Here is a 15,283-nt window from a genome sequence, read left to right on the forward strand (position 1 = left end):
GAATCGGGGATTGATTCCCAACTGTAGAAGTTACCCATTTTTAGAACATAGTTGAGATTCAAACCTGCACCTGAATGAACAACACTCAAACCATCTGAATCTGATGGCTGGTTTCGTTGCACAAAAATATTACGGATAATTTAAAAAAGTGTTTTCTTTCAAATTGGAACTTTAAACATTTTACTTGATTAGCAGTCAACAGGAAATGTATTTTTGCTTTGGTCATGGGGAGAGGATGAAGACAAGATTTTTTTTCCAGCATAGTTTATTAAAATATAAACTTGTTAAAGCATTGTCAGTTTGCACTTTCTATAATATTGCCTGTTGAAATGACTGGCAATTAACGTAATAGCACCACACTCAGTGGGAAGGCCACTCATGTCATAGACGATAGATTGTCAATTTTTCCCCCCTCCTTAACTGACAAAAAATTTGCCCCTCAGTCCTTGGCCAGGTTCACTATTGCTACTCTAGCAGTTACTCACTCCCAATGTTCAACTTTGCTGCCTCTTCGTCCATGTCTGTTGCCGCTGCTATTGAGGGTCTCTGCAAGGTCCGTATGCTGGAACCTTCAGCCTCAGGTCTTAAACTTCCAAAGCCTGATGGAGTAGTAAAGGTTTCCTCCCTATTGAGAGTCTGGATCCAATCAGGAAGCACTCTTTACTAATCTTTCAAGCCCAGAAAAGGAACTGTAGGCCAGGTGAAAGATTCTCATGGGCTGAGGCTTGGACAACACCAGCTTCGATAATAAGGCCAAGGTTATCCAATCACACCCAACTGCACCTCTGTCCTTACTAAATATCTACACACTCATGCTCCTTGTGTAACTTGCCAATTCTTCCCCCTCCCTAACCCAAGGGTGCTGAGGCCAATCATATCACCCGAGAACTGTCCTAGCAGAAACTGACCAACACAGCATGGACTGGGGATTGAGTTTGGGGCCTTCCTGGTCTATATGGCTCAGCTACTCGCCACCTTTGAACACTGAGCCTTCAGGGGAGTTGTACATCAAACTGTATCATCATAGGATCTTCATTTACCCAGAACCCACCTACATTAACATTTGTAACAAATCAGTAAGATTTTAAAAATTAAAAGACCAACCTTCAGGCACAAAGAGCGGCCATAACTTTGCGCTATGACCCTACTGGCATAATCATAAAATGACTCGTGACTGGACGAGTGAAAGGCCAGGATGAAATGTATACATGAAAGTACCATTGCATCTTATTGTAACATCAGAAGGTTTAATGTAAGCATTGCTTATGGCACCTCACAAAGGGTACTATGCAAATATTTTGCACGCTCAAAGGGGTGTTGCATAATACTTAATTACTGGATTAAGTTTCCAACTACAGTACAAAAAAAAGCAGATCATATTGAACAGGTTTGATTAATTTCAAAAAGGATTACGTAGGCAATGAAAGCCAGTTCACCAACCCAATGTTTTAAAATAAGCTTGGATTACAATTTTCTAAACGTTCAAGCACCTGTAATCCACTATTTTCTAAATTCTGACAGAAACCAGTAACGCAGAACAAGATTTAAAAAAAAACATTTTAACCAGCTTTGTGGTAAAGATGGAGAGTGTAAATTATCTGAAAAGATCTTTAATGAAACTGGCAACAGACCAAAGCAAGCTCGAACAGGCTTTAGAAACAACTTAATTACACCAGGTTATACCTATGCATCAATATTTTAAAAATGCACCCATTTTCAAAAGTGTGATAAATAAACTTTAATTACATTCATTTTTTTCCAACAGTAACGGGGCAGTATTCTAACAACCCAATGTTGCATGGCTGATTTATGCTGTGGTGTGCACATTCTTAAGCGCGTCATATTCATCCCCCACCGTTTAAACCGACCAAGCAGAATGTTGCACAACGCACCAAAAAGCAGGAGCTAGAAAGTCGGTTATTTGGTTACTAATTCTTCAATATGTGAAACAAAAACTCCCTTCCCCCACGCCTGCACAAAATAAAGCACGATTGTGCTGCTTATAGCCAGACATCTATTTTCATCCCAGTAATATCATTTACATAACAATAAATGACAACTGACAAAACTTACAATTGATTACCAAATCAAAGTTTATATCCCCCACCCCCAAATACTTAACTGACAATTCCCCTCCCAAAACAGAAACATAATCACTGCCCCGTTGCATTGTAATAGAGAAGGGATGTTTAACAACAGACTGCAACAGTGCCAACTGCTAAGAATGTACTTCAGTGGCTAAACTTTCATGTTTACTTCCCTTTCAAAAGAAAGCTGTTGTCTGCCCTGCTGAAACACAAATCCTCTCAGTAGTTACATCATCTGCAGACCGGTTGGTTGGTCTAGAAAAGGTATTACCGACAATACTGGGTATTGGACTTTGGAAAATCAGCATAATTTGAAGCTACTTTATAGCATAAAATAATCTTATGTTCTGTAATATTTTGTATTGGAATATTAAGTTGATCCCATATCAGATCCCCTAAAACCTCAATTTCCAACTGGTTACTTATTTTTACCTGCAATGTGAATGCATTATAAGCAAAATAATTCCAGCAAATCTTCACAGGAAGAGGCAGAACGATTCTCTCTGGGAACTAAAAATAAGACATATTGCCCATTATTTATGCATTCAACCATTGATGTGTCTTACTAAGCACTGAACCTGAACTGGCCACAGTTTGTTAATGCTGGGGAGTGCACTTGTCATAGGCACAGAAAATGACATGTGGGTTTCCTCAGATCCTCCTCTGAACTTGCACAGTACATTAACATTTAATTGCTGGGTGGCAAGAAAAAGCAAGAGTGCATTCAATTTTACCTTTGCTCAAGAAATATTAAAAGCAGTTTAGACCTCCAAGAATATTAACATCCATATGCACAGAATTTAAAACTTATAGCCACTGCACGGCTTCACTTGCAAATCAAAATCAATTCTTAGCACATTTGGGAAGACATCAGATACTGACAACACACTGAAGACAGTCAAATTTCACTTCATGTACAATAATTGGAGTCGCCTGCTAAGAGTTTCCTAAAGCTCCATCACACGTCAGAAACTCAACGGATGCACATGCAGTTAGTCTGTTGCATAGACGCTACTAATTAGGAATGTCAGCGCTGGTGTTGCGGTTCCCATACTTGTGGTGTATGATCAGTAGTACAACTCCCAGAAAGAAGCAGATGGAGCCAACAGTGATGTAAGCGATCCCGAGGAATGGATTCTTTCCTCCCATCCAGGAAATGGTACTCAAGATCATTCTTTTTCGGCCATCAAAACTGGTCACTGGATAATCTGAACACAGTATAGGAAGACTGCATTGTGTTTAACTTGAAACTTTCACTTCTTAATCATTGGTTAATTTACTAACCTTATTTGAACGTACTTGTGTTGAGCTTACTTTTGAACATTGAAAATACCTTAGTCCAAAATGTAATTAAAAAAAACCTTTGCCCTACATCATTCTGCACTACATATTTCTATGCTCATAACACGCAGGCAATGGTTCAGCTTTCTAACGCTGCACTGTAACAGGCTACTCTGTGGTATACAGATGCAGTATGAGGTTGTACCACCAGGTTTTTTAGCCTTCCTTTCAGGGCAAGTGCCTAACCTCTGCTATTTGACTATGGAGGTCATCAAATCCGAAACCAATCCTGTCCTCACTCAATATCGACACAGGGGCACTTTCCAGCAGTTGTCACTGACAGAGATTAGGAGAGGGAAGCCGGGCTGAAGGCCTCTGCAGCACCTCAAAGATCCGGTCACTCAGCAGACCCGAAATCTAACCAGAAACCTTATAATGCAGCAGCATGTTGAGTATTCATGTAGTATTTCATGACATATTCCATTTTTCAAAATCAGTAAAAATACTCAACTTTAAATGGGCTGACTTCCAAAATTCCTTTTCATTGGAGCACTGATGCCCAATTTAATCTGTGAATTGCCTTTCCACTAGACACTTGGGGGGGCGATTTCCCCTGGATACTTTAGGCACTAAAGAGCCTCCGAAGTGACCAAGATGGTATTTTAAGCTGAAACGTCGATTTAGCCCGTGTTTAGCACAAGATGCCATGTTGATAAAGGAGCGTGCGCTCGGAATGGTTGTCCGGAGGATCGTTAGGGGGCTGATTTACAATTAAATTGCCTGTGAGCATCCATTAAAGAGGCAACACGGCGTTTTGGTGGGCGCAATTCGATTAACAACCTCTCCCAACAGTAACCAGCTGACCAGAGTAAAAGTCGTCGTTGCTGAGCACCACTTAAAGCCAGGCTTATCTTTCATTGTTCACTTGCTATTGGACTACACAGCATTTAAAGAGGGCTTTTAAGACACATTGGGACTTTCTGGGACACTTTAGATGAAGTTTAGATGCCTTGACCGGTCAGAAGGTGCCCTGCAGTACTGGGGCGGAGGTGGTCTCCAGATTCGTGGTGACGTGCTGCATGCTCCACAATCTGCGACCATGACAGACCAGCCGTTACCAGCAACAATTGTGCCAGAGGAAGAGGAGGGGACCAGGGGGAAGCACCAAAGATTTCCAGGTATGGCCCACACCTGGGATGGCTCACTGCCATCTAATTGGAGCGGTTTTGAGAGACATCTTCCACCATCAGACTGCGGATCATTGTTGCTACATGCTTACCTTCCACAACTGAGGATCCATCAGGAAGTTCATCATCTGCACTCAATACTCTCACAACCCCTTCCCCATGGGGACCACAATAAAAAAACACTACAAATACCACCACTACACAATTACCATTATCACTCTTTATCAACATCAAAAACAAACAAGGGACACATTACTATTTCTAAGTGCTGTTGGTTGTGTAAACTATTCACCCTGGTGCTTACCCTTAGTGGTCATCTATAAGAGCTCTTGCATAAACTCGTGTTTCTACAAAATGCAATCCTAGTGGCAGCCATAGGCGAGGTGGATATTCTGCAGATATTCTGACGAGGGCAGTTCAGATGTCCGCCTGGGATGCTCGAGAAGCTGTGGGTCATGAGAGCCTCGCCTCTGACTGCACCATCTCAGCATGGGCTTGAGACGTCTGGGCCACCTGGCCAAGCCAATGGTGGAGTGGTGCAGGAGGGAGCAGGAATGCTGTCATTGGGAGAGAGGCCAGTAGATTCCTGCTTCATGATTCCAATGCAACTATCCTGGTACTTTTGCTCAGCCAGCCCGGTGATCTGTTGGGAGGGCAGATCACCGGGTATCGAAGACACCGTGCAAGCCCCTTTCAACTGAGGAGCCCAGAGCCACCTTGATAGTTGCCTGAACTTTCATTGCAGCACTTTGCTGCTCCATGAAAGATGCAAGTAGTGCAATGGAAGCTGTTTTGGCTTCCAGTGCAGCACTTCGTCATTCTATGGAAGTTATGACCTCAGTCAAAGGACACTGCATGATGTCGGGCTCCATAGGAATTGGACAGTCTCTCCACGCTGAAGATGGTGGTTTCCAGGCTCTGTGACAAGCCATAGGTCAAGGTGGAGGCGGACTCCTCCATCACCCTAGACACGACCTAGGCAGGCTAGTGACCACCGCACAGCCTTTGTGGAGACTAAGTCCCATCTTCACACTGAGGACATCCTCCATTGTATTGTGTGGCACTACCACCGTGCCAAATAAGATAGATTCAGATCAGATCTAGCAGCCTAAAACTGGGCATTCATGAGGCGCTGTGGGCCATCAGCAGCAGCAGCATTGTAATCCACCACAATCTGTAAGCTCATGGACCGGCATATCGCTCACTCTACCATTACCATCGAGCCAGGGGACCAACCCTGGTTCAATAAGGGCAGAAGAGCATGCCAGGAGCAGCACCAGGTGTACCTAAAAATGTGGTGCCAACCTGGGAAAGCTGCAACACAGGACTACATGCATGCTAAACAGCAGAAGCAGCATGCTATAAACAGAGCTAAGTGATCCCACAATCAACAGATCAGATCAAAGTTCTGGAGCCCTGCCACAACTAGTCATGAATGATGGTGGACCATTAAACAATTAACAGGAGGAGGAGGCTCTATGAATATCCCCATCCTCAATGATGGCGGAGCCCAGCAGGCGAGTGCAAAAGACAAGGCTGAAGCATTTGCAACCCTCTTCAGCTAGAAGTGTCGAGTGGATGATCCATATCGGCTGCCTCCTGAGGTCCCACCATCACAGAAGCCAGTCTTCAGCCAATTCGATTCACTCCACGTGATATCAAAAAATGATTGAGCACACTGGATACAGCAAAGGCTATGAGCCCCCAACAACATCCCGGCTGTCGTGCTGAAGACTTGTGCTTCAGAACTAGCCGCGCCTCTAGCCAAACTGTTCCAGTACAGATACAACACTGGCATCTACCAGACAATGTGGAAAATTAACCAGGTATGCCCTGCCCATATAAAGCAGGACAAATCCAATCCATCCAAATACTGCCCCATCAGTCTACTCTCAATCAGCAAAGTGATGAACGGTGTCATCGACACAAGTGCCAGGCAATAATTATCTCCAACAAGTGGGAGTCTAACCATTGCTCCTTGACATTCAACGGCATTACAATCACCAAAACCCTCACCATCAACATTCTGGGAGTCACCGTTGACAAGAAACTTAACTGGACCAGCCACACAAATACTTTGGCAACAAGAGCAGGTCAGAGACTGGGTATTCTGCAGCAAGTGTCTCCCCTCCTGACTCCCCAAAGCCTTGCCACCATCTACAAGGCTCAAGTCAGAAGTGTGGTGGAATACTCTCCACTTGCCTAGATGAGTGCCACTCTAACAACACTCAAGAAGCTCGACACCATCCAGGACAAAGCAGCTCGCTTGATTGGCACCCCATCCACCACCTTCAATATTCACTCCCTCCACCACCGCTGCAGTGTGTACCATCTACAAGATGCACTGCAGCAACTCTCCAAGGCTTCTTAGACAGCACCTCCCAAACCCGTGACCTCTACCATCTAGGACAAGGGCAGCAGGCGCACGGGAACACCACCAGCTGGAAGTTCCCCGCCAAGTTGCACATCATTCTGACTTGGAAATACATCGTCGTTCCTCCACTGTTGCTGGGTTAAAATCATGGAACTCCCTCCCCAACAGCACTATGGGAGTACCTTCACCACAAGTACTGCAGTGATTCAAGGCGGCGGCTCACCACCACCTTCTCGAGGGCAATTAGGGATGGGCAATAAAAGCTGGCCTTACCAGTGATGTCCACATCCCAGGAACGAATAAAAAAAAAAAGGCTGTCCATTGCACCAAGCATTTTACTGGTCAGAACGCATCAGCCTTCTTCTGAAGCTTGGCCCTGCAAGGTCCTCATCTGACTGCTCTACAGTAAAACTAGTGTGTGACCTTTCCCCATCTGGCAAGGGGTGTCCCTGCCACCCAAAGGGAGCTGCTGCCCACTAGTGCCCTGTGTGGGTGGCTGAGTATCCGTGTTCTACCCTAGCCTTTAAGTTACGTGGGGTGCTGGTCCGAGCTGGTGCCTGCGACAGTGGTAGCAGTGGCTTCTTCCTCACTCTCCTCCTCCTCTTCTTCTTCTTCTTCTTCCCGGGGGGGCGGGGGGCCGAATGGCAGGTCCAGGTGCTCCTCTTCCAGCTCCTCCGGGGGGGGCGGGGGGCAGCGAGCTGGATCTTGCTCCCGAGATGATAAAGCTGGAAGGGGTCGGGTACAGCGTATGTGGCCACTATAGGAGGAGAAGGGGGGAGGGGGGGGGGGGGGTGTGTATGTGTGTGTGATGAGACCATATAGAGCTTGGGAGTGGGGATAGGTTTGGGAAATTAGGGATCAGGAATAGATGTGGGCCTGTGAGGAAGCTGGAGTGGCCACATACCTCTCGGCGAGATGCCCCCTGCTCTGCCATTTCACTCCCAATTACAGCAGCACGACGTCCCCAAGTGCAGTGATCTCATGCAGGCATACTTCCTCTCCTCCGGTCAGGTGTGTGTGTGTGTGTGTGTGTGTGTGATGCCTCACGGTTGAAAAGCTGTGTGATGTCCCTGGAGATGTGAGCAGTGCCGGTGAAGGATGCAATAGTGTGTGGTGTCAATATATAGTTAAATGGTGATAAGTGCGGTGAAGTTATGATGCTGGTGATGGTGCAAACATCGAGAAGTGTGCTTGTGAAATGGGATCTTACCTTGACCACTCGTGTTAAGTCGCTAAATTTCTTGCTGCACTGGACCATGTCCTGGGGCAGGGCTCCTGACTGTGACCTCCCGGGCGATCTCCTCCCACACACGCTGCATTAGTTGCATCTGTGACCTCCTTCTGCCCTACATGTGCAGGTCATCCCTCCTCCTCTGGACCTCCAGTGCCACATCCGTGATCCTGTGCTCTCTCCCTCCGAGCCTACCTGCATCGTTCACTTGTCTGCAAGCCACGTACTCCACCCCTTCAGTGGAAGTGGGTGCGTAAAGGCTACATATACCGTTCCATGAAAATTGCTTCTAATCAGCACTTGAGTGCTAAACATGCAGGTTTCCGTTTTAGTGCCTTTAGGTAAATCATGATAATTATCCCAAAAAGTGCGTGCTAAATCCAGACACAGAACACACTTAGCACCTGTTTTTATCCTTTCACCAAAATAACCTCCTTAATCTGCTACAGTTTTACTAATACATTTTGGCAGGCCTATAATGTGGACCAATAATTGCTGCTAACAACTTTTATATTCCCTTACCTTCCCACTGATCAGTGTAATCCAATGAAATGTGAGTGTCGACATGCAATAACAACAAAAGGCAGTATTAGCAGTTTGTTTTGGCCTGGAGCTGCAAACAGAAATTTGCAGCGCAGAAGGAGGCTATTCCGGCCCATCGTGTCCACGTCGTCCGACAAAGAGCCGCACGGCCCTTGGTCAGCAGCCCTGAAGGTTACATATAAACCTATGAACAATGACGGAAAGGCAAAGAGCACCCAGCCCAACCAGTCCGCCTCACACAAATGCAACACCCCTTATACTGAAACATTCTACACTCCACCCCAACCGGAGCCATGTGATCACCTGGGAGGCACAAAAACCAGATAAATTAGGGAGAAAAAATCTGGGAAAATTCCTCTCCAACCCATCCAGGCAATCGAAACTAGTCCAGATCACCACCCTGGCCATATTTGATTCCCTGCAGTAGTTACCATTATATCTGCGCCGTCCAACAAAAGGTCATCCAGTCTAATCCCAATTACCAGCTCTGGTTGGATGGGCACTTAAGGTTACTGCACTTTAAGTGCCCATCCAACCATCTCTTAAAAGTGGTGAGGGTTTCTGCATCCATCACTCTTCCAGGCAACGAGTTCCAGATCCCCACAACCCTCTGCGTAAAGAAGTCCCCACCTCAAAACCTTCCACCACCCACCTTAAAACTACGCCCCCTCACAATGGAAATAGGCCCTTACTATCCACTATGTCCAGGCCCCTCAATATTTTATATACCTCAATGAGGTCTCCTCTCAACCTGCACAGTGTACTCCAGCTGTGGCCTAACCAAAGTATTATACAATTTAAGCATAACCTCCCTGCTCTTATATTCTATGCCTCGGCCAATAAAGGCAAGCATTCCATATGCCTTCTTAACCACCTTATCCACCTGGCCTGCTACTTTCAAGGATCTGTGGACAAGCACTCCAAGGTCCTTTTGTTCATCGACACTATTCAGTGGCCTCTGCTTAATGTATGTACCCTTTCCCTATTAGCCCTCCCAAAGTGCATCACCTCACACTTCTCTGAATTAAATTCCATTTGCCACTGCTCTGCCCAACTGACCAGTAGACTGATAACCTCCTGTAGCCCATGACTTTCCTCTTCATTATCAACCACACAGCCCATTTTAGTGTCATCTGCAAACTTCTTAATCATACTCCTTATATTCAAATCTAAATCGTTGATATATACCACAAAAAGCAAGGGACCCAGTACTGAGCCTTGCGGAACCCCACTGGAAACAACTTTCCAGTCACAAAAACATCCATCAACCATTACCCTTTGCTTCCTACCTCCAAGCCAATTTTGGATCCAACTTGTCACTTTGCCCAGATCCTATGGGCTTTAACCTTCTTGACCAGTCTGCCATGTGGGACCTGATCAAAAGCTTTGCTAAAGTCCATATACACTATATCGTACGCACTACCCTCATAGACCCTCTTGGTTACCTCCTCAAAAGATCAATCAGCTTAGTCAAACACGATTTTCCCTTAACAAATCTGTGCTGACTGTCCCTAATTAATCCCTGCCTTTCCAAATGTAGATTTATCCTGTCTTTCAGGATTTTTTACAATAATTTTCCCACCACTGAGGTTAGGCTGACAGGCCTGTAATTACTCGGCCTATCCCTTTCTCCCTTCTTAAACAAGGGTACTACATTAGCAGTCCTCCAATCCTCCAGCACCATGCCCAAATCCAAAGAGAACTGGAAAATGATGGTCAAGGCCTCTGCTATTTCCTCTTTTACTTCGCTCAACAGCCTGGGATGCATTTCTACTTCACTGGAGACTTAGCTACTTTCAAAGCTGCTAAACCCCTTAATACTTCCTCTCTCACTATATTTATTTCATCCAAAATATCACACTCCTCCTCCATAGTATCTGCATTGCCCCTTTCCTTTGTGAAAACAGATGCAAAGTATTCGTTAAGAACCTTACCAACATCTTCCGCCTCCACACAAAGATTACCCTCATGGTCTCTTAATAGGCCCTACCCTTTCTTTAGTTACCCCCTTACTCTTAATATATTTAAAGAACATCTTTGGGTTTTCCTTAATTTTACTGGCCAAGAATTTCTCGTGCTCTCTCTTAGCATTTCTAATATCCTTTTCAATTTTGCCTCTTAACTTTCTTTATTCCTGTAAAGATTCTATAGTATTTAGCCGTTGGTATATGACATAAGCATCCCTTTTTTTCTTTATCCTCCCCTGTTAGTCCCTAGACATCCAGGGGGCTCTAGAATTATTATTCCCAACCTTTTTCTTTAAGGGCACATGTTTGGCCTGAGCCCTCCGGATCGCCTCCTTAAATGCCTCCCACTGTCCCAACACTGATTTACCCCCAAGTAACTGTTTGCAGTCCACTGTGGACAAATCACTCCTTAACTGAGCAAAATTAGCTTTTCCCCAATTCGGAACTTTTATTCCAGACCTATCCTTGTCCTTATCCATAACCAACTTGAATCTGACTGAATTATGGTCACTGGCATCCAAGTACTCTCCCACTAATACCCCTTCAACCTGCCCAGCTTTATTCCCCAAAACTAAATCTAAGACCGGCCCCTCTCGTATTTGGATAGCTACATACTGACTAAAAAAAGTTCTCTTGAATGCATTTCAAGAATTCTGCACCCTCTATACCCTTCACACTATATTTGTCCCAATCAATATTTGGATAGTTAAAAATCCCCTACTATTGCTACCCTATGATTTTTGGACTTCACACCAATTTGCCTACATATTTGCTCCTGTATCTCCCTTCCATTGTTTGGGGGTCTATAATACACGGCCAGCAATGTGATCGCCCCTTTTTTATTTTTCAATTCAACCCATATGGTCTCATTTGATGATCCCTCTAACATATCCCTCTTCACCGCTGTAATAGTTTCTTTAATCAGTATCGCGACACCCCCCCCCCCCCCCCCCGCCCTCTCTATCTTGTCTAAAAATCCTGTAACTAAGAATATTGATCTGCCAAATCTGCCCCTCTTTCAGCCATATTTCTGTAATGGCTAGAATGTCATACTCCCAAGTGTCTACCTGTCATTCGCCTTTTTCACTATACTCCTTGTATATACCATTTAGCACAGGAAGACCTCCTTGCTTACTACTTACATAGCGCGATTTCCTTTGTCTTACAGATTCGCTTTCTAGATTCTTGCTATCCAATTTCTGCTTTACTTCCTTCCCTTTTAAATTTGTTCAGGTTCCCATCCCCCTGCCAAGCTAGTTTAAACTCTCCCCAACAGCACTAGCAAAACTCCCCGCGAGGATATTGGTCTGTTGTTAGAAAATAAGTCCGTACGTATGAGACTGCTACTTAAATAAACAGGGATCAGTATTCCAAGTACAGTGATCCTAGATAATGAAAATGTAAACGAGAAACAGATAGAATCTTTTGTTTATATATAAAATGAAGGATACTGTAGGTAACATGCAACGTATAATTTCCATGCTGCAGCGTAGGGGTCAACGTGTCCTTCTTTTCAATAAGCCTGTATAGCTTGCGGAAAGTGGGTAAAGCTGCAGTACGCATCCACACAATGAAATCTTCATTGATGAATCCGTTGTTGTCTTTAACAGTTGGATCCAGTTCATACACTGGCTTTGGCCAGTTCACAGGTTTTGTGGTACCTGTGATGTATTCCGAAAACAACATGACATTTGTATTTACCTTGACCAGTTCCACTAACTCAATAGGAAAACATTTTGAAGTTTTTTTGGGGGTGGGGGGAGGGTTAAATTAAATTCCCAAAGATCTATAGGTGAAGAAATCCTTTTAACACAATTCAAGTTATTCCATTCAGAAAGAACTTATAGACCCTTATGTCGTTATTTTGTAAACAATTTTAGAATTTTTATATCTACTATTCTGGCAGGAAGCTTATCCCACATGTTGATCACACGCTGAAGAAATTCAATTTGTCTCAGTTTGGACCTGTGACTCCTTGTCCGACTGTCATGGTTTAGTTAGAAACAGCGTTCCTCTATTTAGGATTTGAAATATGAAGACCCCTCAAGGCTGGCTGGCCTACATTTCGCCAGTCTCTCGTAATTTAACCCTATTATGCTAGGAATCAACGTAATGGCCAACAGATAGTACAATGGCTTAATGCTCTTCAACATGCTGAACCACCTTCAATTCACGTTATTGATTTCTGATTCTTCCCCAACTTAAGATTAACCCTTATTGCATCAGTGTAGCATTTCCATTTTCCATAGTTGCTAACCTTGTGCTGAATAAGAATGCTCATGTTTCCTATTTGGCAGATCTTTTTGTGCAGTGAACCCCAAATCTACTAAAAACTGGATTGAGACCAACCAGGTTACTGCCAACAGAGACCAGGCTACATCCCATCATATTCAATCCTGGGAAGGTAAGAGTTTGCTAGCCCCCCATACCATTTAATCCCAGCTTTACTTGATTTCTTAATTGTAGCTGAAACATATAATTGCTCTTAAAAGCAATTCTTCAAACAATGTTTTAATTATTCTTTTAAAATCTGGGCATTCAAGAGATTTCACTGCTAAACAGTAATGTATATGAAATTGTCACTAACTTGAAAAAATTTCCCGAGTAGAATTTGTTCAAAAACTTTCTATCTCATCAAGAATATAGCTATGCCATTGAAGTCAAATTACCTTTAAAGATGGTTGATAAATTGGAATCTCCAGTTGGGTTCCTGAACTTAACATTCTTGTCTGTCCACCATGCAATGCCTTTCTTGATCAAAGGAATCTCAGTTTGCGTCCCATTGTCCATGTAGTACAGTTTCAAAGTATCTAACAATCAAAAATCAGTCAAAGATCTGAAAATTATACTGAGAAAATTAACATTGTATAAGATAGTTATCAAAGCATAATGCTGCGCTATACTGTCAGAGCATCATGTCAAGTATAAAACAGGATTTCAGCAACAAGCCATGCAAAGAGAGAGGTCTAACAACAAATGCCAAGTGCAGGAATTTATTTGATGAGAAATTTGGAAAGCATAATATGGAATCAAGTCTGGACAAAATAACATGGCCCTCAATAACTCAGTGGGTAAATGTACCTTGTAGAGAGGGTCAGTCGGACTAGCTGGAACATACGTTCAGCCATTGGCAGGTGCTGGGTCAGTGGAGGGAGCATTGCTGCTGCCCTTGGACATTATAAGAATAAATCAGCCTGCGATAATGGGCATTTGAAAGTGACCCTTGCTGGAAGATAATTTGGGTGATGTCAGGATTAGGGTTTGCTGTGATGCTGCTGGTCAAGTGTTTCAGCAACACACACTACCCCATCCTGTCTCAAATCAATGCTCGTCACCTGGGCAAGGCACTAGAGAGATAACCGACAGCAGAGAAGAGGTAAGGAGGAAATCAAATGAGATCGAGTTATTTAAACATTTTGTAGTCTGTAAAATTGTACATCACTGAGATATTATAAATTTATTATAGTGAGCCTGTAACATTGCTGATTCATGTGTACTGCGTGGCATTGCAGACCAATCACATCAACAATGGTCCATGTGAACCAGGTCATTACACAAGTTTTTTGACCCATTTATAGCCACGACAGATCCCCAGTCCCTGTTAATTCAACATCCCAGCATTTCATTCATTTTGCCTGACCTCTGCTCTCTCCCCAAACAATTCAAGGTCCCTGGTAAAAGATACTTCTCCAGTCTCTCCCAGACCACCAGTGCTCCAATTCTAATTCAGCTCCCTCCCCAATCGGTTCCCTGGTCTCCACACTGCTCTGCTCTCTCCCAGGCTTGACCTGCCCCCAGGTGCTCAGACCATTTCTGCTACCACCAAGGCCTACACCCAGCACTCTCTTACACCTGTTGCAGCATCTTCCAGCCAGCTCTTCTCCACCCAACCCCAACAACTTCTTGCCCATCCCAAATTCTGACCCCCTCCCCCACCCGACTTTGGCTCCCATCTATCTTCTTGCAAAATCAATATTTCAGCAGGTAATGGGCAGCAGTATTCAGGTGGATTGGACCATCGCAGTAGTATAAGTTCATCAACTGCAGCTTTAAAGAAGTTAAAATATACAAGATAATTAAATCAGTAATATACACACACACACACACACACACAGACACAGACACAGTGAGAAATATAAAGAGGGGACAGACTGATAGAAAATAAGACAGTAAGAATGGCAATACAATACATAGATAGGTGATGCAGTAAAATGGGTGAGACACACACACACACATACACACTAGAGAAAAGGATGAGACACAAAAGAAGCTTCTGTTAGGCCAAACGCCTTGCTTATTTGTGCCCATCAGCAAAACCTCAGGAGTTGAATTGTGTACTATTTTATGATGGCATCCTTCCGAATACCATTGTCCATTTCTTAAAACAATTCAGTGACCTATTGGAATATTTGTTGGGATAGCTTAAATACAGCAACCATAAGCAGCAAAAACTACAACCAAGTGAAAAGTAAAATACCTTCACTATTTTTAAAACAAGTGAGAACCCATTTTGTCTCCCCTCATTTTGATTTTCTGTTCACTCAAACAATTGAGTTATTCACTTTAGACTTTTAAATAATGCATACTATCCTGGTTCAGGGTTTCCAACACTA

The 15,283-nt window shown here is 43.8% G+C and overlaps 1 protein-coding gene across 1 annotated transcript in view; it reads right to left on the minus strand.

The window, feature by feature from the left end:
* Positions 1-1,594: 1,594 nt before the first annotated feature.
* The window catches only part of LOC139273282 (cell cycle control protein 50A-like), a 40,852-nt gene continuing 27,163 nt past the window's right edge, over positions 1,595-15,283 (minus strand). Inside the window, exons 5-7 of the mRNA XM_070889979.1 lie at positions 13,340-13,480; positions 12,122-12,331; positions 1,595-3,295 (exon numbers count right to left, since the gene is read on the minus strand). Of these exons, the coding sequence (XP_070746080.1) occupies positions 3,102-3,295; positions 12,122-12,331; positions 13,340-13,480 (545 nt within the window). The 3' untranslated portion in view covers positions 1,595-3,101. The remainder of the gene's footprint in view (positions 3,296-12,121; positions 12,332-13,339; positions 13,481-15,283) is intronic.

This window comes from Pristiophorus japonicus, chromosome 9 (genome assembly GCF_044704955.1).
Source record: "Pristiophorus japonicus isolate sPriJap1 chromosome 9, sPriJap1.hap1, whole genome shotgun sequence".
In the NCBI taxonomy this organism is placed as follows: Eukaryota; Metazoa; Chordata; class Chondrichthyes; family Pristiophoridae; genus Pristiophorus; species Pristiophorus japonicus.